The sequence below is a fragment of the Sturnus vulgaris genome, chromosome 12 (genome assembly GCF_052056855.1).
Source record: "Sturnus vulgaris isolate bStuVul1 chromosome 12, bStuVul1.hap1, whole genome shotgun sequence".
Classification (NCBI taxonomy): Eukaryota; Metazoa; Chordata; class Aves; order Passeriformes; family Sturnidae; genus Sturnus; species Sturnus vulgaris.
Window position 1 is genome coordinate 13389550 of NC_142254.1, and position 27747 is coordinate 13417296.

The window sequence follows — 27747 nt, forward strand, 5'->3', positions numbered from 1 at the left end:
TGAGCATACTGCATCCTTCCCCACCTCAGAGCTGGCCTGTTTCTCTCCTCAGTGTGAGGAGCCCTGTGTTGGCAGGAGAGATGTGACCCCAAGCAGCTGAGCGCCCATGACCTTTGAAGGGCCTGTGGCATTTTTTACTAGAGCAGAGAGGCATTTACAATGACGCTGTGGCCAACCTCCAAAGCATGCAGATTACTTTTTGTCTCCTTAAATATTCTTTGCGGTGTCCATCAGCTCTAGAAATGCCAAAAGCACTGGAGCAGCTCCAGCTGAAACAGATAACTTGGTGCTACTCATTTAGCAAAGCAGCATTTTCACCTCCCATCCTAAACTGTTGTGTGTTCTAAGCAGGCTGTTCAATAACCTCCACATTTAACCTCAGCAGAGGTTAATGCCCCCCAGTCATTGTCACAGTGGTGGCTCCATGGTAAATAAGTAGTTGGAAGGAAGAAGTAGTATGGAAATGTATGATCCCTTTATAAAACTCACTGGGCTGTAGGTGGCAAATAACTTCAGTGATTCCCAAATGGCCTCAACGCATAGCGGCTGCAGAGGCAAATTAGTCATTTTATGCTCTAAATACTTAATGCCAGTGCTAAAAATGAAGAGATGGAAGAATGTTGTGGAGAAGCAGATCAGGATGCGGCCAAAAGCAAACCCCACCCTCGTGGTGTAACTTGATGTGGAGCAGCAGCAGAACCACCACAGCAGTGCCACTGTCAGGCACTGCCCAGCCAGGTCTGTGAGCATCACTGACTGAGCAGTGCTACGGGACAACGACCCATATGCTGTTTCAAATGTTGACACTGAAAACCAGCAGTCTCCTCCCATTTCTTACAGAGAAAATGTTTTGAGTTGCAGAGTTCGAAACAGAGGTCAAAAAGATGACTTCAAAGGTGCTGCCCACTGACAGGCCAAGGGACATGAAAGGCACAGCATGAGGCTTTTCTCCTTGTGTGGGAAATAAGGAGGGGAGAGATAGGAAGCTGGCATTGTGGAACAGAATTTAAGAAAAAATAAAGGACTAACAAGTACAGGCTGTGGTGTGCCTTGAGAGGGATCAATGCAGCAGCTTTCCAAGGCAGGAACTGAGGCAGCAGTAATGTGGACCGGGAGCAGCAGAGCCCACAGCTCTCAGCCCAGGATGGGCAGAACAGGAGCTGCTCAGAGCCGACTGGTCCAGCTGGTGGGCATTGTATCCACAGGCTTTGAGCTGGGAATGGAGCCTGGTACTTGGGCTCTTTTCCTCGTTTGATTAGCTCCTTTTCCTTTGGCAGCTGAAAAGACACTTGGCAGAACCGGGGCTTCACATCTTGTTGAGTTGAATAGGAGAGAGCAGGGTTTTTGGCAGGGACAAAAGAACATACCACTGCTCCATCAATGGCCTCATTACTGAGTGCTGTGGCTCGCAAAGAGTGAAGGAGAGCTTGCTCCTGGTAGGCAGACATGGGTTGGAAATGCATTTCCAGCTTGACCTATTACTCTGAAGATATCAGCTCAAAGGCAAGTTGAAAGCTTGACAGTTTCTATCTGTGGAGATGTGAGCGTGTATTGTCTATCCCTGGCTGAGGGTCTGGAAGCCAGCCTGAGTGTGTGTGTCTTTTGAGCCCAAGTCAGTGGGCTAAGCCACCTGAAGCAGAAGAGTGGCACAGAAAATGAAGGGCAGGGTCATGTTAGGACCAAGGGTAACAGGTTTATTGTCCCCTGTTCAGTCCTCTTGAAAAACCAAAACATGAGACACTTGCCAGCGAATACTCCAAAGAAGTATAATACAGCCACCCAGCTGGCTGTATTTAGCTCTAACTCATTCTATAAATTTATTATAGTATAAATCAATACTATTTATTCATTCAGACATAATGACAAGACTGTCCATGCAAATGCCATTAACGACCTGAGCAGATGCATTTTTAAAGACATCTAGGTGAGAATTTTTAACAAGCCAATAATAATGTATCCTGCAAAGTCTATTTTCTCTATCATTATGTCCAAGCAATGGGATTTTCAGGAACATTTATTGTTCCCTGTTGCTAAGCCCAGCGTGAATCAGGTTAGGTCAATACCAAGTACCTTGGAAAATCTCAGCTCCTGTATTCATATTTTGAACTATTTTGGCAGTCAGTTGTACAGAGAGCACTGCACAATTTATGTCATGGTTAAGTGGGGATGAGTGCTTTGAAAGTGGTCCAAGAGTATTTGCAAGTGAAAAATCAGTGTGATCTGTAGGAATCATTTCATGTAGAAGTGAAGTTCAGCCATGTAGGGATGAAAGTTTTGGCAGTGGAAGGTGATCCAGGAACACAGCAAAGGAGTTTGGGATAGAAATTTATTAAGTGCACAGTACTCTCAGTGGGTACTTGCAAGAAGGATTAAATGGGAACAAGAAGGTAAAATGGCTGTGGTGGTTTTGATACAAACATCCAAGTCCCACACTCTCCCCATTCTTAAATCAAGTCTCATCCCTACTGGTCCATCCTTGATCCCCAGGAGCTCCCTGTTGCTTGTGTTTTCCCCCACTGAATGTCCCCTGGGAAGAGGAGGAACAGAATGACTGGTCAGATTGGTTGCCCCCTCTTTTCCAGCAGCCTGTGCCTCCTGACCCTGCACTGCTCTGCAGGAATCAGGGAGGGTGACACACCAGCACTGCCCATAGGGAGTGGTGGTGACATCAGACAGGCCAGCTCTATTTCCCTGCAGGCAGGCTTCCCATGGCAGCCCTCCAGCTCTGGGCAGAGCTATAGGAACCAAATTCCAGCCTTGCTTCTCCAGGGCAATTTCAGAGGAATTCCCTGAAGTTAAGCTAAATTTAAAACCATTTCAAGGAGGAGGAGTGAGAAGCAATCCTCATAATCTCAAAACTTGCTCAGACAGAGGCTCTGCTCCACATACCAAGATGAATAATAAATAGCAGTCATCCATCCATCCCATGTGGATGAATTGGCTCTGCCCACAGCAGAGGGTGTGAAAAAAAAAGTGTGAGGTGAGCATTTCCCATCAGCTGTCCCTCTGGGAACCTCTCGTTCACATGGTATTGATTGAGAGAAGGTACAAAGAAAAAACATTAGTTAAATAAAATGTTTTGACATCAAGCAGGACATCAATGGCTGAGTTGTTCATCATCCCAAAGAGTCTCCGAGGAAAGGAGAGAGAGAGCTTGAGCCCAAGGCTGATTCCAGCCCAGGGCAGAGACCAGGACCAACACACCCTAATGTCCTCAACCCCTCCTGGCCACCCCAGGGAAATGCCCAGGCCCCTCCTTCTCCCCTTGCTGTGTTGGGAGCCCACTTCAGGCACGGTGGAGCTCTGAGCAGGTCGTGCTGCTGAGGAGCTGAGCTCAGCTCAGAGGAGCTCCTGACCCAATGCCTGTCATGTTCCCAGGGCATCCGTGCTGCCTCCTGGGACACAGAGGAAAAGCTCTGGCAGCTCACTTGGCATCATGATGCTCAGCTTTTAGGCACTCCCATGAGACATGAGGAAGTGGAAAGACAGGAGCAGTGCATCTGCAGGCTGGCATGGGGAGCCTCTCCCCTCCCTGTCTGATATCAATCCCGTAAGTGATCCCAGGAGCATTTGACTGCAGCAGTCACTTACCTGAGGGCAGCTTGCACATTAAATGCACCGTGGTGGAGCCCCAGACTTGCCTGCCTGCCTGCCCTCATCAGGGGAGGGTGGTGTCAGACAGGAGCCATGGGTGTCATGGTGGGGACATGGGGGGCATGATGCTGTAAGTCTGCTTCTGGGCAGCTGGCTCAAAAGGCTGTGAGAGCAAAACCACCCTTGCAGCCATAGTGAAAAAACTGACTGCAACTTGGACTGCACACAGATAGTAACACACTGCATGGCTCTGGAAACCTTGGAAAATGGGGGAAAACATGTTTCTTTCTTGGAAGAGCTGAAGGGATGCTCTGGTGCTCTGGCTCCTCCCTCCTGCCTCACTGCCCTGGGCTGTGGAGGGAGGAGGCAGCTCTGGCAGTGGGAAACTAGGGTGGCCAAAATCAATAGTGAGCTGCAGCCCTGGCTGGGGAGCTCCTGGGACCGGGGAAGTCTCTGCCTTGGACAATAGATTATTTTTAACTAGCTCCAATCTTCAAACACTGTAGCTTAAAAAAGGGGGGAAAGAAAAGAATAGCTGATTTGTGCAAGCTCCCCTGCTCCCATTAAGTCTGTGGAAGTGGTGCTCTGCATTTCAATGGGGGCAGGACTGAGCTTCTCATGAGATGAATTGCACCCTGTCCCTTTGCATGCTCTGTGCAGCTACTCCTGGCTTGTTTAGCTTCGCTCTTTCCTGGCCCCCCTATGAACGCCCCTCCCTCTCTGAAATGCTCCCCAGCAGATTTTTTTGTTGTTGTTGTCATTTAGCTATTCATTTTCCATAGGCTGCCTTCATTCCCGTGGCCTTTTGCAGCTAGGAGACAAGATGTTGCCTTGGAAACAAAGCCCCTTAGATGTTTGGAGTCTCTGGGATTGCTCTGTCTGCTCCCGAGTACTTTTAGGTTATTTTTATTAACCACACAAAGATGCAGCAGGCTCGTAGCCAAGGCAGAAAGTAGCCCTGGGAGGTGGAGGGAAGGCAAGAGTCTTGCTGGCATCATTCACTCCACTGGGGATATTTTTTTTGCGATGCACCATCGGCTGAATGCCTGCGAGAGAAATGGCATCTCCAGAGAGTGCTGCACAGGCAGGGCTGTTCCTGAGGCTGGGATGGCTGCAGGCAGGTAGAGCCACAGTAGTACCAGGGAGAGAGGCTTGCAGGAGAGAAAAAGCCAAAGTAACCAGGAAGGAAAAATAAAGAGGAGTTAGGAATAGGAGAATTTTGATTTCTTGGGGTTTCTCACTTTCCCACTAACTGGCTGTGTCATAGAGGGACCCACTGTGCACTCTGCTGCCGAGATGGACATGGTGACTACAGGCCTGGGCTGCTTATTTTAGAAGAAATCTGATTTCTAGACCCATCAGGCAGCTGTGAAAATCTATGCTCCAAGTTTTTATTGGCAGTTCTGCTCTGTGCTGCTGGGCAAGTCCAGGGCAGCACAAACAGACCCCAAGCCTGAGCTTTGCTCCCAGCTGGATAGCTGCAGAATGCTGGTTACTTCTGCCCCAAATCTGTCTGCAGGAGAAGTCTGACCCTTTCTGCAAAGGGGCTCTGGGAGGCAGTCAGGCTGTACTGTTATCACATCCCATTATCCACTGGCATCACTGCATGACACTGCCAAATCCCAGTCCCTCCACGGAAGACATTTTGCAGGAGGCTTTTACTCCTTTTTCTGCAAAGATGTAAAAAAAGAAACAAAATAAATGCAATTTAAAAGAAGCTCCCTAATCCCCGGATGGTACTTGAAATATTTCCAATCTAGCCAAAGTATTCCAGAAAAGAGTGAATATATATAATTTTCCAAGAAATAATCAGTCCAGTATTAAGCTCGTGCCTTGCTACTCATGTCAGCACACTCCTCTCCTCTGTACAGGGAGAACTTCCCACTGCAGCAGCTGCAGACCCAGGGAGGGTGGCACAAAGAGAGGGAGCAGAGAGGGGAGGGAAGGAATGCACTGAAATAGATGAACATGAGCGACAGAGGGTGAGCACTAGCAGTGCCACACCCCCAGAGATGAGCACCAGCAGGTCATAGTGATGGAGAGCCTCGACCATGGGGCTGAGATGGTGCAGCCATTTCCATTCTTGGCCACAGGCAGGCACTGGTGCCATCCCCACTGTTCTATGGGGCTTGAGGTAATCTGTAGTGGCAGCAAAGGGTTTCAGGGGGATCCACCCTCTATCCTCTATTTGTATCACATAGGCTTACACACAAGGAAGTAATTCCATTGTTTTGTGGATTTTCCACCATAGCTGAGCTTCACAGATGCCCAGGCTAGCAAGATGCTCCCAGATTTTCTTATCCTTTCTGGTGCATCCTCACCAGAGCAAAGAAATCTGCCTCACCCTCACAAGTGTCATAAATGCTGGGTGCTTTTTTCCCATTGTTGCTGATTTTCCCTGTCGTTACTACATGATGCCATGGTTACAGAGATGTAGGACTAATCCAGTGACAGCAGTTTATGGGCTTTTTTTGGTTTTGATATTCTTTGATGCTATATTTGTGCCAGAAGAATAAATAATAAATATACACAACAGCATCAAAGATTTGTTCCAGCCCCCCAGCCTGTTTCTGCCTACCCTTGTTAAGCTGTTAGAAAGGTACTTCTCTGCCAGCCACTTACCTTATGAATTATCCTTTCATCTAATGATGCACCTGAGGTCCCATTTATCCATTTTCTCTGAAAAGAGAAGTTAATAAAAATAAAGTTCTTCTTAATATCTCTGAGAACAGCTTCCCCTGGAATAGCAATGCTCACACTCAACCCAACAGGTTCCTTCCCCTCCCTCTTCTTTTCCTTCTCTCTTCTTCCTGTCCCACCCTCCCCCTATCAAAGGGGAACTTTCTTGATGCTCTTGTAAGGAAAATATAGGACATTTTTTCTCTGCAGCAACCTGAAACAATGTGTGAGCAAATCTGTGTTGTGCTTCAGCTCCGGTAAAGAGGAACTTGCTGGAGGTTAGTCTCTGTAATCCCTGCTGATCAAAGGAAGAACTCCTCCAAGCTTGTTACAAGCACCCAGGTCTTGATTTTGCTGGAAATACAGCAGCACAGGGGAGATTGAACTAAAAATTTTGTCTTTCATCTGCTCTGAACTCTGGGGCTCCTTTTAAGAAGCTACAGACTCCTCGACCAGTCACTGCTCAACCTCAGTCCCATGAGATGCAGCTTCCACTCACAGCTGAACCTCAGGCAAATGCTCCTCTACCCCTTCCTCTGGTCCTCCCTGCAGAGAAGGGTCACCTGGAAATTGAGAGGGAGAGAATTTAAACAAAGATTGTAGTAGTAAGAAGTCATAGGCAAAATTTTGCTAACCAGCCACTCAGTGAATTACATCTTGTTCAGTCTATCCCCTTCACAATGTTAATATCATGGAACCTAGAGTGGTGTAGGCTGGAATCCTAGAAGAATGGTTTAGGTTGGAAGGGACCTTGAAGGTCATCTTATTCCAACCTCCCTGCCATGGGCAGGGACACCTCCCACTAGATCATGTTGCCTAAAGCCCCAACCAACCTGCCTTGAGCACTTGCAGGGATGGGGCATCCACAGCTTCTCTGGGCAATCTGTGCCAGTGCCTCATCACCCTCACAGGGAAGAATTTCTCCCTAATTTCTGATCTGAACCTGCCATGTGTCAGTGTGCAGTCCTTCCCCCTTGTCTGGGGTCACCCTGCATCTCCATCACTGGTTGTGTTACAGCCAGAGACCAAAATGCAAGAAGTTACCAGCAGAGGCAAAGACAAGAAACACATGCTTTACTCAGGACCTCACACGAGTATTTGCTTTGAGAACTGCTGCAAACCCCTTTGTTGCAAGGAAAACTCAGCACTGATCATCTTGTAGGACATTTGGTGAAAGAGCACAGGACCAAAAACCAGAAAATTTGATGTGGTGACAACTGAAATTAAAACAGAAAATAAGCTGTGAATGAAGGACTCCTGATGAGAAAGTTCTTGTTGTACTTATTAATAGACCTGGACAGAAATGCTTGATGAAATAGCTAAAAAGTAGTCTGAAATAAACCAAAAACATTAGTAAAATCTGGTCAAAATCTACAGATCCAGTTAAAATCTACAACTCCAGTCAAAATCTACATGTAGTCATGGACAAGAGGAAATTATGTGAGAATTTTTCAAGAGGATTTTGCATTCCTAAAAGGATAAAGTAATTTGTTTTAATTTTTCCAACTTTTCATTCAAACCCAGAATTTTTGTTTGAAATTTGACATACTTCTAGAAAACAATACTGAGAACCTAAATAGCTCAAAATATTTTGATAGTATGTAAGGCAAGTGCTTTGGATGGATGTGAAATTAAATTTTTCAGAGGATTTTGGGTTCACAGGAGAATCCGTGTTTCACCTAAACTGATTTTTTACACCACCTAATTTTTCAGTTCTGCTGCCAAGTGGAAGAATCACTGTTCTTTGGCTGCTGTGATGCCTAATGTCACATCAGCAATGCAAGAAATAACTTTGAGACCCTCCCTCCCCACATCAGGCACAAAGCTCAAGTATGCACAGCAAACCCACTGACTGCTCTGTCAGTGGAGAGCAGTACAAAATCCTACCCAGATATCTCAGTTATGGGTTACAGAAGCAATTATGGGTTATGAGAAGAAAAGAGACAACAGGGAGATGAAATTTAACAGGGTTGGGGCGAAGGGAGGGGTTTTCCCTCTCCCTGTTTTCCTTTAGGTATATATCTTCAACAGAGATCACCAAGTGAAAAGGGACCACAAAATGAAACAGGGCTCTTTCTGGCTGAAACACCATCTCTTTCTTCAGGGACAGATGAATGTAACCCACAGGTTTAGTACTTCATCACAGAGGCACTGATAAATCTGTGAGATTAATTGTAGAGTGGAGATTAGCACCCATCGTTCAGCATCAAGCTCTGAGCATTAAACTAATTATTAGGTTCCAGCACTGCACGACTTCCCAGCAGGAAGGCACTGCCCTATAAACTATCACACACAAGTGGCATTTAGCCAGAGATGTTAAAAAAATCTTTCTCCTGGGAATGCACCCACTATAGGAGTTGATTGCTCTTTCTGTTCCAAAGACAAAGCCTGTCTTCCCCCTTTGTGGTGAGAAAGCTTGGAATGAAACTGTCCCCTCTGCCCTGCCACTCTTAACACAGTCACCCAGAGGGATGTTGGTATAGAAAGTCTTAAAGACATTTGAAGAGTGGAAGATGTACAGGCTAAACCCATCAGGAATTCCCAAACCTGGAGTGGGTTCTGGAGAATCACCACCACTCCCACTCTGTTCATCCTCAACTGTCTGCATTGCAATGAATGGAAAAAAGCCATTTATTTTACAAATGCCTGGAGCCAGCGCAGCTTCCCCACCTGTGTTCTCACTGTGGCATCTCAGGCATTTCCCTGCCGTTTGCTGCAGCACAAATACTCCAGTGCTGTTACATTTTATGGTCTTCTACCCAGCAGAGGATATTAGGGAGAGGAGCAGGGCAATAAGCTGCAAGGATTTTGCTCTCTCATCTTTACACGTTTCCAGCCTGCTCTCAGCACTGCGGCAGAGCACTTCCCTGCGGAGCATGAAGCCATGCGGCTAATGTCCCCCATCTGTGACTCTCTGTCTCTCTCATCCCCTCCCTGGTGGGCAGTGCTGTCTGTGCCTGCACGGCCTGAAAGTCCTCAGTGAGGGATGATGTTCGGGCTGTCAGGTGCTGTACCCAGCCCTTTTGCTCAGTGCTTGTAGGGCAGAGGACCCATTAGAGCATCCTGTTCTTGGAGCGATGCTGGTGGAGTGTGCAGTGGCTCTTGGTCTCTTGGGGATGCCCTCTTCTTGAAATAGAGGGGACTGGCATGGACAGAGGGCTGTTTTCTCTCCTGCCTTTGCAGCTAGTGGGTCAGGACCTATTTTGAGACCATTTAACACATGCTTTCTGGCTTTCCCATCCTTGCTTGGAAAAATCAGGCCAGCTACCCACTGCATTTGTCTCGCCCAGCTCTGGAGCTTCTCTGAGCTCCTCAAGAAGAGGGAAGGATCCTGCATTTCCTAAAAAAAGCCAATTCAGGAAATTACTTGTCTTTGCAGGTTGAGTTCTGTGTTGTTGGGTCGTGGGTTTTTCCCCCAGTAGTGAATGAACCACTATTTTCTAGAGGATGTGGAGTTATAGGAATTCTTACTATGGTGGTGTCCAGCTGGCAGCCCAAAAGCTTAGTCTGTGCATTATCTCTGGATTGCCAGATAGTCATCTGTCCAAGCAAACCAGGAATATTATTTTATATGTGTTGCAGGAGGGAAAAAGAGGGTTATACCCACGTAAGGGCTGGCAAATTTTATTAATCAACTGCAGTGTCATACAGAATGGGAATGAAGGCAATACTGAACACAGAGCAGTTGGCCTGCTGTAAGAAACATAATAATCTGTAATATCAGTCCTGCTCAATGTCTCCCCAAACAGGAAGCAGCAGACAGAAAAAACACAGCTGTAACAAGGTTTCAGGCTAGAGAACCTAGACCACTTCCCAGACACACAGAACTGTGTGGCCAAGACAGTCAGAGGTGATGGTGCCATCTTGGCTCCAGAAGGGTCTGGAAACCAGAGCTGTGCTAATTGCCAGCCGGACAGCACAAGCTCGTGAGAAGATCTGGATGTCATCGAGGCTGTCAGGTTATGTTTTCTGTCCAGAAGAGTCTGTCTGCTCCCAGACAGACAGCAGCCCTTCAGCAACTGTATCCAAGTCAGCCAACCTTTTTGTGAGAGGTTTACACGAGGGTAGACGGCTCCTGTGACCCTGTGGAAAGGCAGCCCTCTCTAACCTAACTTTTTAGGCTTAGCTTTGTTGTGTGATGCAAACTGCTAGAGAGCACTAGGCTGAGCTTTTGTGTTAGCCCCTTTCCACACCATTGGGATCTGTATCCAGAGTTTTGCATTTCCACCTCCAGCTAAGGAGAATGAAGAGGGGAAGTTTGGGTGCCCACCTCAAGGTAATCTCCAAAGGGATAGATATTAAAGATATTAATAAGCCACTGGATAGATTTTTACCTGCTCAGAGCCTTCCAGGATCTCTCAGCAAGCCAAATGCCAAGCCAAGGTGGGAGGCCTCAATTAAATGTTCAGAGGGTAGATGGAAGGGTGCAGGAGGAAAATTGTCTCTCCCACAATGCACAGCAGCTGCTTAATGCCAGACAGACTTCCACAGATTGAGAGGTCAGCTCTGAAACACAGATGTGTGAGAAAGAGAGGGAGAGTGAGGGGGAGAGTCATACATGCAGCTATTTATTCAGTGCCTGCAAAAACTGCTGTGGACTTGAAGCGGGCTCTGGATGTGTCTGGAAGAAGGCATATTCACCAGCCATATTTTGTTTCCAGGATTTATTCAGTCTGAAATGCTGTGAAAACCACTGGCTTTTGCTGCAATGTAACCAGGCTTTGGCTGGGAAGTCAGGTCCATATTTCTGAGAAACTCTGTAACGAGAAAGGGGAGGTTTTCATTTTATGAGACATGTTCTGCTGTGCAGTTATGGGACATCATTTCTCACTGGAGAAGCAGAGATATGTACTGCTGTGCCCTGAGGTCAGGATCTGGGTCCCCCACAAAGGTTCCCTTCCAAGGACATCGTTTTTGGATGCTGCATGATCTCAAGACATCAGCTTGATTACCCCCAGGTTCATGACTCATGATGGCCGCTACTGTTTTCACGAGATTGCTTTCTGATGACTGGTCCTGTGCTGATTTGCCTTGTACCACCAGCCACATTGCAGTGCTTATCTTTTCCCCCCCACTGCATGGATTTTCTGAAATGTTCTGAGAAGCAGCTCCTGGAACAACCAGCCACCAGAGGAAATTGCCCTAGGGTTAACCTTTGAGATAGGCTAAGTGACAAGTATCATTAATCAGAGTAAATAACAGAAAACAAAATTAATATTTACTGAGATTTAGTTCACCAAAAGGAAAGGACAGTACAATATGGCACACCAGCTCATATCTCCAGTGGATGTAACACAGCACAGCTCTTTAGGGTTTAGCAGATTTGTACCACAGAGCTTCACACAAGGTTTTGCCTCTGCCTTAAATTTTGCCTTCCAGAAAACTATTCCTGTTGGAAAAAAAGAAAAGGAAAAAAAAAGAAGTCTCCTAGTCAGTGTCCAGGCAACTAAATGGATTTGAGAGCCAGGGACAGCCAGAGATGGGGACCTGGGTCCTATTCCAGTGTGATTCTACAGCAGCCAGGGCAGCAGCAGCTCTGCTGGTACCTTCATAGTGCAGCTCTGCTGGTATCTTCGTGGGCACCAGTCATGGGTGGTGGTAGGAAACAAGTAATTAGGGGTGGTCTGTATCTGTGTGATGGAAAATAACTTGCTTGCAGTGCCAAACTCAAGTGTCAGTAGTGTCAGACTGCAGGGAGGGGCCCCTCCCTCCCAGCCAGGTAACACATTAATTGGGCTGTATGGAGTCACAGGTTTGTATGCTGAGCACAGGCTGTGAGCTTGGTGACAGTGACATATGGGAGACAATTAAATAACTGCAGTTATGTCCATGTTAGGGAGAGAACTGATCCCCTTTGGAGCTGGATTTATACTGAAAGTGTGGTGCACAGGTCCACAGCCTGGGGTTAGGAATGACACATGCCAACTGCCCGCTGTGTTTACAAGCTTCTTACTCACATCTGTCTCTGGATTTCAGACCCTGCCCTGGCCTTACAGAGCCCTCTCCATTCCCTGACCAGAGTGGAGGTTTGTTCTTTAGCAAAGAGTTATTTGGTCTCAGCCTGATGTCTAAAGCCTGGATGTATAATTTCACGTTACCACAGTCTCTAAGCTCAGCTGTCTCCCCAGGCCATGCCCAGCCAGCTTTAATTCTCCTGCTGTAAGTGGATGGAATCAGCATTCAGGAATGACACCAAGTGACAAATCCCACTGTCCATGATGAGCAGCCCAAAGGCATTCAGCTCAGGTGTTAGGGTTTCACTTGCTATGAAAAATGTGAGCCACTGGGGAGTGGCAGCAGGACATGTGGGAATGCTGCAGAGACAGGCTAGGATGCTCATGCTGGGTAAGAACCAGCATGAAGGAGACCAGCCTGACCTCTTATTCTCCTCCCAGATGTCTTACTCCAAGGAAATGGGAGACAGAGCAGCTGGGAAAGGCAGAGGCAGCAGTGGTGGAATGAGCCCTGCACCATTTTGTAGCTCCTTCCAGCAATCCCAGGGGCCAAGCACTGCCTATTTTTAGCTCCCGAGGTAGCTGAAATACCACCATGATGTTCATTAATGACAACCCTGTCGGATGGGAGCTGCCAGGCAGGGGAGTGGGGGGGCTGGTTGGCCTGTTTTGTTTTGCTTTATTTAATTGCTGGCTGCAGTACAGAGGCAGAGCGTGGCGGGAGGCTCGGCTCCTCTCACCTCGGGAAAAGCAGGAGCAGCAGACCCAGGGGAGGCAGGCAGGAAAAAGTCAATCAGGCAGTATTTAAAATCTACCTGCTGGGCCCAGGGGGAGTTGGAGATTTTAATGTCATTCCCAGCTTGAGACACAGCCTGGAGAGTGAGAAAAGAAAGGGGTATCTTCTCTTCTTGGATCCTTAATTGCTCGTTAAATCATTTAACAAATGCCTGAACTCCTGGATGGCCTCGTGCTCCTTGACAGGGGGACTTCAACCTTGGCAGGGGGAAGGGGTATTTCTAAAAGTACTCAATTCACCTGCTTTTTCTGGATCTGTAAAACCAACAGTTCAGTGGTTCACTCTGCAAAATAAAACCAAGTCTGGAATATTTTTATTACTGTTCAGCAGGAGCAATAAACTTTCCTTCCAGTTCTTCCCCTTTTTCAGCCTGCTGACTCTCAGTCTGCCCTGCAGGCAGGTGTCCATGCTGTGGGAGGACAGTGACTGCAGAGGAGCATGCACTAAAATAATCCCCTGCCCTACGTGCTCAGCCCCACTTCTGGCCCCATAGACTCACAGATAACCACAACCAGAAATGTGTGTCTGGTCACTCCCATTTTGCCTTGTCATTGCTGTTCATCTCTGTTTTCTGCTCAAAAACCCCCTGTGTTGGGTCTTACTCACAGGGAACTGCCACAAGTCTCAGTAGTTGAAAAGGTGATGCAGCTATTTCCTAGCACAGAAAATACGGTGACTGTGCCATTCCCTCTGATGTTTTGCAAAAAGCAGTCTGCAGTTAAATCCACAAAACTCAGAAGAAGCCCAGACCATGCCCCTGACAGCTGGAAAGCTTCAAATGTGCTTTGCCATCGCAGACAGATGGACAGATCTGTGACTTACACCTGCAGCAGTCAAGATAATATAGAAAGACATCTTTCTACCTGACTGGAGGCATGGATGCTTTTCCTGCATCACCCATGCACAAATAATGGGGCCAAGGCAGACCGCAGCCATTAGCAGGTTTTATGTCATTTAGAGTCTGTGAAAAGAGCAGAATTGCAGCTCCAGCAGGGCAGGCAAACCATACAGATGATTTATGAATATTCACTCAGCTTCCAAAGCACTCCGGGGCAGAAAACAAGCTTTTGAAATTAACTGAACTCTTCAAGATTCTTCGTTTGTCTTGGCTTTGAGGTGTGAGTCACCAATACTTTTTCTCCAAAATGAGCAGAGTCTGTACAGAAGGCTGGGAGGATTCCTGGGCACTAAAATATGAAGTTAAGTGCTCTGTGAGAAAGATTTTATGTTCATAAAGCCTTCAATGCATAGAGTCCACCCCATTAAGTTTTATGGGATACAGTACTGAGACATACAGTACTGAGACTTCTTCAGCCCATAAAGGCTGGATATTCAAGGCACCTGAGGCTCTTTCATTGAGCACTGAAATCTCCAGAAGCTTCAGTCTCCAGTGCTTTTGGTTTGGTGCCCTGCAATTTTTCCACAGTTCCGGTGTTCAACAAAGAGGCTACAGGGTTTTGATCCTGACCATGCAGACCCTGTCATACACTTGTCATTCCCATCCATACAATAAGGTTATTGTGGTGCTCCTCAATGATGGCACTTCTAATTGTACTCAGCAAAGCATGGGCAGAGCCTGCACTCCCTTCTCGAGATTTGTATTTCTGGTCTGCACTTGCTAGCTTAGATCAAACACCCTGGAAGGCAAAGATTTCCAGCTGCATTTGGCCAAGAATGGGTTCAGTCTAGCAGACAAGAGACAAGGTAGTAAAACAAGAAGGTTGCCTTCACAGGTTTGCTGCACATACACAAGGAACAAGATCTCGTCTTTTCCAGTTAATTATAGCAATAATAATTGGGTTTGTTTCAGCTAGTAGAAATATGAGACATTTTCAAATCAATGAAAGAAAAGCTCTGCAGATTAGTCAACATCCCAAGGGTTTAAGGAGTCTGTGGGTGCTGTGGAATATTTACTTTTTGCAAAGCAAGCAGAGGGGGTCATGAATTTGAGTGTCCTGCTTCACAAACAAGTGAAGCATCAGCCACTGTGGACTATTACAGGAGGGCTGAACTCAGCTATCCCAAGGCTGTCTAGACGTTCCCATCCTAAATCTGAGACATCTTCCGGACCCAAGCTGTGTCAGAGCACTATCCTCCAGGAGAAGTTGCTGTCCCAGTGAATCTCATTTGTCTCACCAAAAAAGACTCCATGTGAAAATGGCCAGCTGGCCCTGCCCTCACTGCCATGCTCCATGACCGTGGGAGATTCCTCTCCCTCTGAGTCACAGAGCACCACAGCCAGCCAAGGTGGTCTGCATTAACATGAATTAGCCCTCCTAGCAGGGGCTCATAGCAAAGAACAAGAATTCAGGAAAAGCAATAAACCAGCATCTGGAAAAAATTGTTTCTGGAGTCTTTCTGCTGTTCTTTCTGATACAAAGCCCCCACTTCAGCAAGGTTCCACACTCAGTTAAAGCAGGCGTTGTTGCTAACAATTTTAAATATCTTTGTACATGTATGAATTTCTTTCTGCTCCTATGAAATTCCACACATGTGCAGTGCAGACTGCTTTGTCTATTGAATAGAAATACTTGTTGATATGAGGTGGATTGCATGAACAATCTTTTTCCTTGTGATTTCCTTCCTCCATCCTCCTTTTGCCCATTCATCTGGATCACACAGTGTGATGCTAAAGCCTTATCCCGAGAAACACAGCCTCTTTACTCCTGATGGTTTGGTGAACTGTTTCTGAAATGTCTGGCTCCAAATTCTGCCTTGAGCATCTCTGTGACCTCCTGTTTCTTTCCTCTGCAGGCTGATGCCAAGATGGTCTGCGATGTCGTAAGTCGGATGGAGGACACAGAGCCCTTCTCTCCAGAGCTGCTGTCAGCTATGATGAGGCTCTGGGCAGACTCTGGGATCCAAGAATGCTTCAACCGGTCCCGGGAATATCAACTTAACGACTCAGCCCAATAGTGAGTACCCCTGTCCATAGTCTTTCATGTTAAGAAGCTGCATTTGGATCTGTTGAAGTTTTACCTGAGGTGAATGATCTCATAGCAGTGGAACTGAATGTGACTCTGCTTACAGTCTGGGATGTGTGTTGTGTCACAGGCTGCTGCAAGGCACAAAGGATCAGGCCCCCTTTGGCCAGTCTGGGGTCAGGTCTGTGACCCCAAGGCCAGGTTCCCAAACTGCTCCCAAATGTCTCAAGGTAGGTTTTCACAAACATGGATCTAGCAAATAGAGGCAGGTCAACCTGTGGGCACAGCAGGTGGCTCCTTTGTCTATCTGATTGGCAACAGAAGGGTGTCACCCACCTGCTTTGTTCATCAGTGCAGCTCTTGGGTTTGCTTTTCTCTCCCCTGTTTGCTTTTCTTTCCCACTGTACTTTCCATAGTTGTACAGTGTACTGGTAGGTCAGCTGGGTTACAACTAAGGGTAAGAGATACCTTTACTTTTTCAGGGGCATTGAGTTACTCTTGTAATACAGTCATTGGCTTCTCTACTGTTAGGAACCACACCCAGATGTCATTCAGTGGGGATTGTCTGAATCCGTGGCTTTGGTTCATACAGTCATGAGGACAGGACATCCACCCATAAATGGCTGCTGTGGCTCTGAAGAGACATTCAGTGTCTTCTCAGTTTCAGTTCAGACCCATTTGTAATGATAATTGATCCAATTTATTTGCTTCCACCTAGGCCAGGAAACTAAAGGTTTTCATCCCATAATTTCAATCACAGCATCTGTTGCAGTCAGGCAAAATGCCCTTGGCCCTGGACTGTGTCTTGGGCAAGAGTCAGCCAAAGGTGGTTAAGTATAAAATAAACATAAGGAACAGGCAGGCAGAGAGTGTTCATTTCCCCAGGGATACCCTTTGGTACTCAGGGAAATAGAGGCTTCTCAATGGTGTTGGGCAATGCTGCATCCATGCTTTTGGCTGTCACAATATCCCATATCAACAAGTTCACCAGCTGTTTCATGCACTTCTGGAGTTGTTATTGCATGTTTGGCATCTCTGCTTGGGGTATTCCTGGATATCTATCAAAACACAACCCAGGCACTGGTGTGGCTGCTGGTTTTGTTCTGTGTGGTGCTCCCAGCTGCACCAGCTGCTCCCATCCAAGCTGGCAGGGCAGCTGGGGAGCACAGCTCCTGAGGTGCTGCAGCAGAAGGCAAGTGATGACACATCATTTGGCATTGATGGAAAACTGAATAGGAAACCTGCAGATGTGTGGTTGGTGACACAGCATCCTACCCAACCATGATCACACCTCAGAGATGATCCTGGCATTCTGCTGCCTTTTAATCAGTACTAGGTGGATGATGGTTTAATCTATATTTCATGGCCTGTAATAGCAAAATAAGCTTTCTCTTGCCAGTAGCTTTCCCCCCGCCCCCCAAAATAAGGGTATGATGGCATAAACATACCTTTAGAGATATAAATTATCTAAAATGCCAGTCCTAATTGCATTACAACCTTGTGGAAAAATCTTCAATTGTTTTAGAGCCAATTACCTTGAGGAAAGTATTTTGATTTTCTTTCCATGCAAGATAGCAGTTGAAAATAATAAGCAGAGCCCTCCCAATATGACCAGCTACTGTGCAATTCATCAACAAGAGCTCTGAAACCACAAGCAGTTTCTAGACATCAGCTGAAGAGGCTCTGTGCTGTAGTATTCACAGCAATTTCAGTCTAGGGGTTGCAGCCCAGCCAAATGAATTCTGGTCTTTCTGACAAAATCTCTTGCATCCAGATGAGGATGGATCACCTTCCTTTCCAGGGGAGTGCTGTGCTGCCTCTCTCCTCAGCTGCACTGTGAGCTGTGCTGTGGCTGGACACCTTTTTCCTCTGGGCTAGGTTGGATAGGGAAGCTGGAGATAACAAAGTCCTTCTCATTTACAGCCCTGCTGGTGTTTAGGAGCCTCTGGTGGTTCCACCTCTGGGAGCAGAGATGTTGTCACATGGCAGGGCACCATAACACATCCTGCTGCACCTCTAGCCCTGGTGCCATCACAGGAGATGGCAGTGCAAGTGAGAGCTCAGTTGGCACTTATTCATACACAGTGGACTCCCAGTGAAAAGAAGAATATATTTTATTTAATTCTTCAATGCTTTGAAGCTGTTTACTTTTGCATGAGTGGAAGATTTGAGACAGTTTTATATTTTTCCCCACCCTGGGAAAAGGCTTGTCTTTATTGACACTGATACTCGATTTAAAACGCTAACAGCTACAAAATATGTTTTCATTAGGGCTGAGAAAAATAAATTCCAGACAAGAACTGAATTCTAAGTTCCCCAAAGTCTGAAAAACAGTGACAGGCAGTGAGCTGCACTAGCATCTCATTTCAGGCTTCTCTTGGTGTTAAGCTGTAGGGACTGGCATTTTGCTGGCAGGAGGGAAGTTTCCTGCAGGAATTGGAGATTGTGCTCCGTGGCTGCTCAGCACGTCACAAAGCCTGAAGGCACCAAGTGACCAGGTCGTGTTGTGGCCAGCACAGGTGAGACCTTCAGGAGTGCTCCTGGCACTTCCCTTCACCCCAGAAACCACCCACCAAATGCCCTGAATGCTGTTCAGAACCTCCCCCTGCTGCTTGACCATTTCTAAGGAACCACCACCTGGGCTTCTCTGAGTCAGTGCTGCTGTTGTCCTTAATTGCTCTTCCAGTGCTTTACCTTGAGGTTTTTTTAAATGGCTGGAACAACAGGCCTTCTGTTGCAGCCCCTGAGAGAGAAGTCACAGGCTAATCAACAGCCTGCAAGGGTCAGCAGCATGGCTCTTACCAGTCTGTCATCAATTTCACTGCAAATAAGTTTAATCTTTTGTGTTAGACTAAACAAGAAACGAGTAGTAGCTCCCTTCTGGAGCCAGATGGGTCAGACCACGTTGCTTTCTAGCCTCTGATACACGCAGATAGTATGAATTTCCTGCAAAGCTTTGTTTCTTTTGGGCTCTAAAGTCAGCTGGTCCTTAGCAAGGATTTCGTAGCTGCTGCAAAGGAGCAGCAGAAAACAGCACTTCTGCAAGGAAAAAACATGATCAAGGAAGAGGGAAGGTTCTGTAATGGACCCCCTGTGTCTTGGACTGCAAAAAGCAAAGCCATAAGGAAGGCAAGACAAGGGAAGAGAGTAAGATGTAGCAATTGATTTCATCTTTTTTGTTACTGCATTTTTTCATAGTTCCCTAAGGCAAATTTATGGGTGGGTTGCATTCTACATTCCTAATATCTTGATTATGTTTTTATTCCTACTTATTCTCCTCTTCCTTTCTTGTCTCTATGCCTAGGAGCTAAATCTACCTCTGATCATCAAAGAGTCTGGGCAATGCTGATGTCTTTTTCTTCTCCAGCCAGTTTCTGTCAGTGAAAGCACATCTGTGACCCACATTTTGCTTTCAAAATCAGCAAAATAGAGGTTTCCAGCTGGTTTCCTTAATCTCTTACTTTTGTTCAGATTTTAAAATTGTCTTGTGTTTCCTAGCCTCGAGTTCCTAACTAGGCTGGTCAGTGGAGTGCAGCACATAGGGCAAATCTTAACCACCCAGGGATGGGGACCTGCTTTGAACATCCTCCAACTTCAAGGGGGAAATGGAGCAGACAGAGCATCCACACGAGCTCTGATTTTCCGTGTGCATCTCCAAACAGGAGCAGGCCCTGCAAGATGTGTAGGCAGAGACAGTTTGCAAGTACACAGACACAAAAAAGCCAGAACCTATCTCAAGTTGTTCTTCTCCTGCTTCCAAGTACTTTGAAAGATCATTTGATAATGCCAGGGCTGTGAAACTGCCGTGAAAATGTAAAATATTTTAGGCCTGCATTCAACCCATCCATCTTCACACATATCAGAGGTGTCAGGGCTAGGAAGCTTGTTGCCTTTGGCTCCCTCCATCAGGAGCCAAGGGAGGGAGAGATGCCTCTGAAGAGGGATGCAGACCTCACTGCTCAGTGGAGAAAGAGAGATGCAATTGTGTTTGGTGCTCTACCACAGCTAACCACAGCACTGACATCTCAAGTCTGTGCCAAATACCAAGCCCAAACTGAACAACATTTTGGTTATTCCATCTTCAGGAACTGATCTGGCAGTGCCTTACAGAAAAACGGCACCAGGCTCAGAATAAAATACTGCAGTGCCTTCCTTCTCATCCCATCTTGTGTAAACTGTTTTCTGAGCTATTTTCCTTGCGAAAGAATTGTCTTTGCACGATGCTATCACCTTCCCTACTGATACTTACTGCATCCCACCTGCCAACACACACTTTGCATCCAAAAAGCACTTAAGAAAGTAGAGCCAGATGTTGTTATGATGTGGTGAATGGCTTCCAGATTGAGCCCTGAGAAGGCAGCATTGGAACAGACTGCCCAGAGAGGCTGTAAAATCTCCATCCTTGGAAGTTCTCAACACTGAGCCACCTGAGCTAACTTTCAAATTGAATTTGACTTTGAAGTTGGTCCTGCTTTGAACAGGGGCATGGGCCAGATGTACTCCAGAGGTCCAGCCCACACTGGCACTCTTAGATTTGGGGTTTTTTCCCCTAGCTCTTTCTCTGATAACACTGGGTTTAAAAGAGAGAAAGGGTCATTGAGGTTTACTGCAGTTTCCTGTGCCTAGTCATGCAGGACCATGCAGCTCTATGATAATGTCCACATCCCACAAGTCCCATGGTCTAAACATTTACTTTTCTGGCTTCACCAGCAAGGCAAACATTTAAACCATGGGGCTTGTGGGACTTGGTCATTATGCATGACTGTCAGGACATGATCCATTTTAATGAGCTGCAATTGTTTCTGGCACGCTCAGACTGAAGAAAGAAAAATTATAGGTCAAGGTTTTGCATTAATATTCCCATCAGGTGTGTAGATTCCATTTTCTCATCACAGCTTTTGCATTAGAATATGGTTTTCTGCACACCAATCTTACTCGTGCCTGTCACTTGTGCTCCCTTGCATTTAATTGGAGGCAGTAGCAGCATAAATGGAACAATCCAATTAATTGGGATGACTTGCATTGCACTGTTTATTGAACAATCCACCTTTGTGTCTTGGAGCCCAATAAAGCAGAAAGGAAAAATACATCACAAGTGTAGAGGTAGGTACATTTGTCTGAATTTATGGTTTAATTTACCCCAGTAAGTAAATATGCCCACCAGCTCTGAATAATCAAGTTCCCCCGACGACAAGAAAAACAAAACAGTCCATAAAGGCCAGAGATGGTTGACTGGAATCACCAACCTGCTCCATTCCCACAAATGAGATGCAAATCTATTTCCAGAGAGGAGCAGCTCTGCAATGTGTGCTGGTGCTGGTGCTGGCTCTGGAGTGCTGCTGTTTCTTGTCAGTACAAGGTGAGGGAGTCACAGGCAATCTGAGCCTCAGCCTGTTATAGTCTAGCAGGGCTTGGGCTTGGTAGAGGTCTTAGGTTTCATTATTATCCTGATAAATTAAGGAATTGCTGTTGTTATATGGCTTCACCCAGGGCTGAGTGTAAGGTGGAGGAAGACAATCGGAAAGACATTGTGTTTTAAATCCAGCATCTCCCCTTCAGTCTTCATCCACCTGGAACACCCAATTTCACCAAAATTGGATACAAACTCTCCAGGGGCTGCCTCTGTTGGCCCAAAGTAGAGTGGATATATCAGATTATCTTGACAGTGAGTGATAAGTGATACTCACCTTCTTATCCCACTAAACACTGACAGGAGAGCATGAGGATTGAGCTTCTTTGGCAGAAAACTCACAGGCAGAGGTCTGCAGGACTCTGCACAACACAGCCTCATCATAAGACATTGGATCTCATTATAGTGCCCATCCCACTTGGCCCCTCTCAGAGCCCAAGGCAGAGGCAGAGCACAACCAGACCCACTGTCCTTTGGGGTACAGCTCTGAAGAGACACAGGAGATACAGACTGCCCTGCAAGGAGGAGCAGAGAGGCTACAAAGGTGGTTTATTCCTTGAGGACAAAGGCATAGCAGTACCTACCACCTCCCTGCCATTTTTCATTCTGTGTTGCATCGTAACTCTGTTGTCTTTGGCTTGGGGTTAGTAAAATCTTGACATCTTGACTAAGTAAATTGGTATTTAATGAGACACAATTAAATGGGCTCATCAAATCAGGGCTGTCCCCATTTTGGCAAAGCTCACACCCAAAAGGGTAGGAGCTGAGGTAGTTCACACTGCCTGGAGGAGGAGACACTGCAAGAACTTGGAAAGGATCTCTTCTCTTTTCACATTTTGCTGAGTGGTGAGGAGCAGCCAGCACCATCTATAAACACAGCACAGGGCATCCCCCCAAGGAAACCTGCTGAACCGTAGTCCTGCACCCCAGATAATCTGTTCTCATCTCCCACTGACAGACCCAACAGGAATTTCTTCCTGCCTTGTGAAGGGCTGTGGGTGACAGATTCGGCGCAGAAAGATTTGACTTTTTTTGGCTGAGTATTTGTGTATTTTTAGGCTGAAATGTCCTTATGAAACCAGCTGGAGCTGGCAGGCTGCCACCAAGGGTTGGGGTTGTTTTTTTTGTTCCCTTCAGTTTGTTTTTCACTGCTGCCCCTATTGCTGGCTGCAGCTTCCTTCTCCCACTAGCTCTGCCCTTCCACAGGCATCGCTCACACCCTGCAGTGAGCCCCTCACTGTGTCTCCTACCTTTCACCCAATCTCCTCATCACACCAGGGCATAGCAGTACTGGAATGCAGCTTCACAGCCAGGGAGTCCAGACCTTCCTGGGAACTCGCAGCCCCTGCTCCTCCTCCCCTGCAAAGCCAAGGAATCCAAGCTGCACTCTCCCTTTCTGCGCCCTGAGGTTTGATGTCCTGTGCACTCCCAGCTCCAGCATCACACCCTGCAACACAAACAGCATCACTCACACAGGAGGGCAGGAGATGGGGCAGCTCCTGAGGGGTGCACCAGAGAGGCTCTCAGGGTAGCTATCGCTCCTAGAAGCTCCTTGGGGAATTGGATAGCTCTAGCAAGGCATATGTCCCCCACGTGTGTGATTCCTGCTTTATGCCAGCTAGTCAGCACCCAGCCCTGTGCACCGGGGGCTCTGAGCCCTGTCCCCCAGCAATGCCTGTGACCACATGGGGACCATCGGGCTGCTCTCAGCCTCCTGATTCTGCAGTGTGTCTGCAGGAAAATCTGTCAGCAGACCACCATGCCGAGCTCTTCACACGGCTGCCGTCAGGTCTGGCACCGTCTGTGACGCTGGGAGGTGAGCGTGGCGGTGCCATGTGGTTTCCCGATGTATTTGCTCTCCGTTTGAAATCCTTAAATGGCAAAGAATGGCAGGAACGCAGGGACTTCTTTGTAGGCTCCACGATGGAGCAAGCTGTCTTCCACGCGGGTCAGCTGGTGGCAGTGTGATGGGGAGATGCTGCACCGCCACCTGTACCTCCCCCTCCCCGAGTCCTATCCCAGAAATCATCCCAGTTTGTAAGGAAAAGACTTTGCTGCAGTCCAGGGAGCGTGTAATAGCACGCTGGGAACTCTGGGGCAGAGTTCCTGGCTGGCCTGCACCAGCCATGGGGTGAACAGCCCAGGAGGAGCCACTCCAGCCTAGGACGAGCCCTGCCAAGCAGGACAGATCAGCTCTGTGTGCTCAGGATGCAGTTCTCTTCCTTTCCCCTCCTTCACAGTTTCTAATTCCTCCATGGATCATCCCATTCCCCATCCTGTGCCCTGCTCAGGGCTCTGGCACCACTGTGCCAGAGTGGTGCAATTCATCAGGTCCCACTGTGCAGGAGAGCTCCAAAAGCTTCTGAGTGACTGCTAGAGGTGTGCAGCTGCTGCTACTCATTCCCCCCACCCCTCCTGGGGACTAGACAGTGCACACACACTCACCCTTCCCACTAGAAGAATGCAGCATCCCCATGCTCAAGTTAGGAGTTTTATCCGAAATCCAACTTTAAGGTTAGGAGTTAAATCAAAAAATAATCACAAGCTTAGCTAAAACTCCCTGTTTTTCAGAATATATTAAGAGAATCATTGGAAAATTGCTTTTATCTGCTGCTTCCTAAACCCTCTGGCTTGTACTTTAAAGCCTTTTGTCTGTGAACAGGAGAGCTGGAAAGCCCTTCTTTATTTCCTTAAGCAAATAGCCCATCTAATATCCAGCCTTGAGGGGCTTGAGAGAACAAAAATGAAGGGGGAAAAAAAAGGATGTAGCAAATGTTGTGACATGCCATAAAATCATAAGATCACAGGACTCAGCAATGATGGGTTTGAAGCCAGGTCTGTGCCCATGAAGGGAGGGTGGCACAGCCTCTGTTGGGAAGGCAGAGCTCCCCAGGCCCCTGCGAGCCCCTGTTGGGCAGCAGGCTGAAGCTCCTTGTCACAGTTCCCTGGTGGGGACAATAACACTCTGCTGTTCATGAGCTGCTCATGTCCACAGGCAGGAGCTGGTGGGGCTGGGCAGGCAGAACATGTCTGGGAGGGCTGGGGGAGCCCCACAGGAGCAGAGTCCCAGCACTTGGCCAAGATGGTTCTGTGGGCTGGGATTCGCTCTGTGGAGCTCAAGGCACTGATTCTTTCACAGACTTAATTGATACAATAGCTCTAATTAGCCCTGGAGCAAACAGTGCTTTGTGTCTTGCTCATCCAGGCCATGTGCTGAGCCAACATTTAACCCCCAGCTACAGAGCTGCATTTTGGATGGGAATAGGTGAAATATGGGGTCCATTCTCCAGGACTCGGCAGCATGGACACGTTTTTAGACATGGCCAGTGCTGTGAGTGGTGTGTAAAGGGGTGTCTCGGGAGTAACCTGGCACCAGGGGCATTTAGGCACAAGCTGTGCTTTTCCTTTGGGTTTCAGTACAGCCCTGTGGAGACTGGCACTCCAGGGTTGGGTCAGTGCCAGGGGTGGCCTTCCTGCCTCCTCCTTCTCTTGGAAACCTGACAAGGGGTTTGTTTGTACCTGTTTTCCCCCAGAGCACTCACAGATGAGACTGTCATTGATTTGGGCAGCAAAAGCAAAGGCAGACAAATGTGATGCTGCCACAGCACTGCTCATGTGCCACTCTACTATACAAGCTGAGCATGAGCCTGATCAGCACAGGGGGCCTAATACACTGCAGACAGGTTTTTGACCTTTTCCTATAGTTTTTTCTTTTTGCCCCTGCCACACACTAATTGGGACTAGCTAGTGCTAGGTTCATGTCAGTCCATTCATCCACACCTTTTACACTGTTACAGTAAAAATAATGGAGACTGTCTATGAACTATTGTTTCATCTTCCCCATGTATGTTCCTTGCCCTCAGACCATTGACATACCACACAGATCCAAACCCAAAACTCCTGTATTCTCAGTCCACCCAGAAAACCCTGTAACCCCCACAACCTGCCTCTCCCCCTGCTTAGCTCAGGCTCTCAGGGTATTCTGTCAGGGACAGGCACACACTCTGCTTTGTCGGCTCAGGCTCTGGGCAGGGTTTCTCTGTTTGCTCATGAGAGCAGAAGGAGGCTGGAGAACAGCAGAGTGAACATCCATCCTTGTGTCAAAATCCTCATGCTTACAACCTTCAATACATGGAATGCATTTGAATGCTTGAGTGCCTGGAGAAGGGATCTCCTCAAAGGTCCCTTGGCACCCTGAGACTCTCTGGAGACTGAATTTATTGGGAAAAAAAAGAGGAGAAATTGTTCTGAGCCTAGATTTTAGGCAGCACCTACTCTATGCTGTTGGAAGGGGAAGGAGGAGATACAGGGGAGAAGGAAGCCAGGCACAAACTGCACCATGGAGCCATGCCAAGGAAGTATCAGCTCTGCTTTTGGTGGTTAGTCCAAGTCTTTTGCTGGGGATTTGCAATGCACTTTGTGTTGTTGTAACCCCTTCCCTGCTGGGCTACATTATCACCCCAGTGCTGAGCAGCAGGTTTGCTGGGAACACCAGCACTGAAAAGAAATTTAGTGTTCTAAAACTGCAAGCCTGGTCCATGAAACACCATGTGAGCAGTCACTGAAGCTCTGAGGCTTTTACAACACTTTTAGTGGTATAAACCAGAATTTCCCAATTCCTCAGTATTGCTGTTGGTATGTGAGGTTTGGCAATAGCATAAGAACCATGTCCAAATCCTCCTTCAGGAAAACACCAGCCAGTACATCCTACTGAGCATCACTAATGTCAGTTAAACAGATCCATGGTCTTGCAGTCCCCAACATGAAAAATACTGCATCAGTGTGCTAGGCAGTGATGCCAAACCTGCCATGGGCAGGAATAGGAGAAAGAAAGAAAGAATGAAACAGAGGTAGCTGATGCTAGTTAGTAGATGCTGAGAGCTGGGAATTGATAATTGAGTCCAGGCAAAAACCTTTGCTCAAATTAAACTAATGTTAAAGCAGCAACTTCACATGAAGAAATCCCAAGAGGACCTTGTTGAACGAAAATGCATAAACAAAGAAAATACACAAATGCTGAAGTTACAAACAAATTCAGGAAAAAAGGCTGCATATTTCTGCCCAGGAGCTCAACTACCTATACCCTGCCCAGGGGACCACACCTGGGGATGGAAGAGCTTCTTTCCCTACAAATGAGAAACAGCTGAATCTTCTGATCCACTGTCTTGATCCAGTCCCACCTGCACTCAGGGCTGGCAGTGTAAGGTGTAGGATTAGCACCCTCTCTGAAGTCCCAGCAAAGATCATCACAGCGTGGGACTCCCTGGCTTGTCAGGGTGTCCCATGACAGTGACAGTGGGGAGCAAGCAGCTTTGAAGGGGGGACCTCCTGTATGAACAGATAACTCACATCAACAGGGAAAGCCTGAAGAAATATTGGACAAAATCCAGTTCCTTTCTTTACACATGCTACCCTGCCTCCCCTGCCACGTGTTCCCATAACAGCAGTGCCACATTACACACCTCTGTGGTTTCGGCTGCACTCCCCAGGTGCTCCCTTCATACCACAGAGTGACACATCACTCTGGCTCCCAGCCTGTGCAGCCAGGCCTGGGCACCTGGGACATGCCTGCTCCTTTTCCCTGCAATGCTGCTTCTTCTTTTTCCTTACTTATGCCTTAAATTAAATGTCATCAGTCCAGTCCTCAGCCCTAGGGACACGTGGGTCATACAGTGAGCATGTGGAGAAGTTCCCACAAGAAAAATATTTATGGAGATGCAGAGGCAAGGGACAAGCAACAGTGCAGATATGACCCAGATCCATCCTGCAGCCTTACCCTCTATGGACCTAAGGAGACATTCCTGGGATTCAGGAGCTTATTTCTATTTTCACTTTGGCAGTGGGAGCCAAAAAACCTCTGTATTCTGAGAAGCTTCAAACATTGATTGGATATGGCTGATCCTTCCATCAGCTGGTGCAATGCCACCAGATGAATAAATCTTGCATGCATCTGTAATTACTGCTTAGCTTGTGTTTAAGTGCTGTGTCATTGATCTGCAGAACTCATCAAAATCCATAAGGGAATGCATGAAATTATATTGGATGGAGCTGAAAGGTACATGACAACTTCCATTTTCAGTCTTGTTTGTTCACCAAAAAAAAAAAAAAAAAAAAAAAAGAAGAAAGCATTTATTTATCTCCATTCAAATTCTTGCATTAACTTGTGATTTAATCATCAATTGTAACACCATTTTATCAGCTGCTCTTTATGTAGGGAATATATTTCTTTTTATAGTAGGCCTTAATAAAATACATTCAGCTTCTACCAGCCTTGCAGTACCTGCCCCTAAGTGGGCAGAATCTCTATTAAAAGCATGGAAAAATATTGCTTGAGGGTTATAAAACTCAATATGGAGAGGTCTGGTGGTCAAAGTTTCTGATTGCATTTTA

At 47.0% G+C, this 27747-nt stretch overlaps 1 protein-coding gene across 2 annotated transcripts in view; it reads left to right on the forward strand.

Moving 5' to 3' along the window:
* The window catches only part of GNAO1 (G protein subunit alpha o1), a 141215-nt gene that overhangs the window by 77263 nt on the left and 36205 nt on the right, over positions 1 to 27747 (forward strand). For both annotated transcript variants that reach the window (XM_014880835.2, XM_014880836.2), the window contains exon 4: positions 15778 to 15938. In XM_014880835.2, the coding sequence (XP_014736321.1) occupies positions 15778 to 15938 (161 nt within the window). The remainder of the gene's footprint in view (positions 1 to 15777; positions 15939 to 27747) is intronic.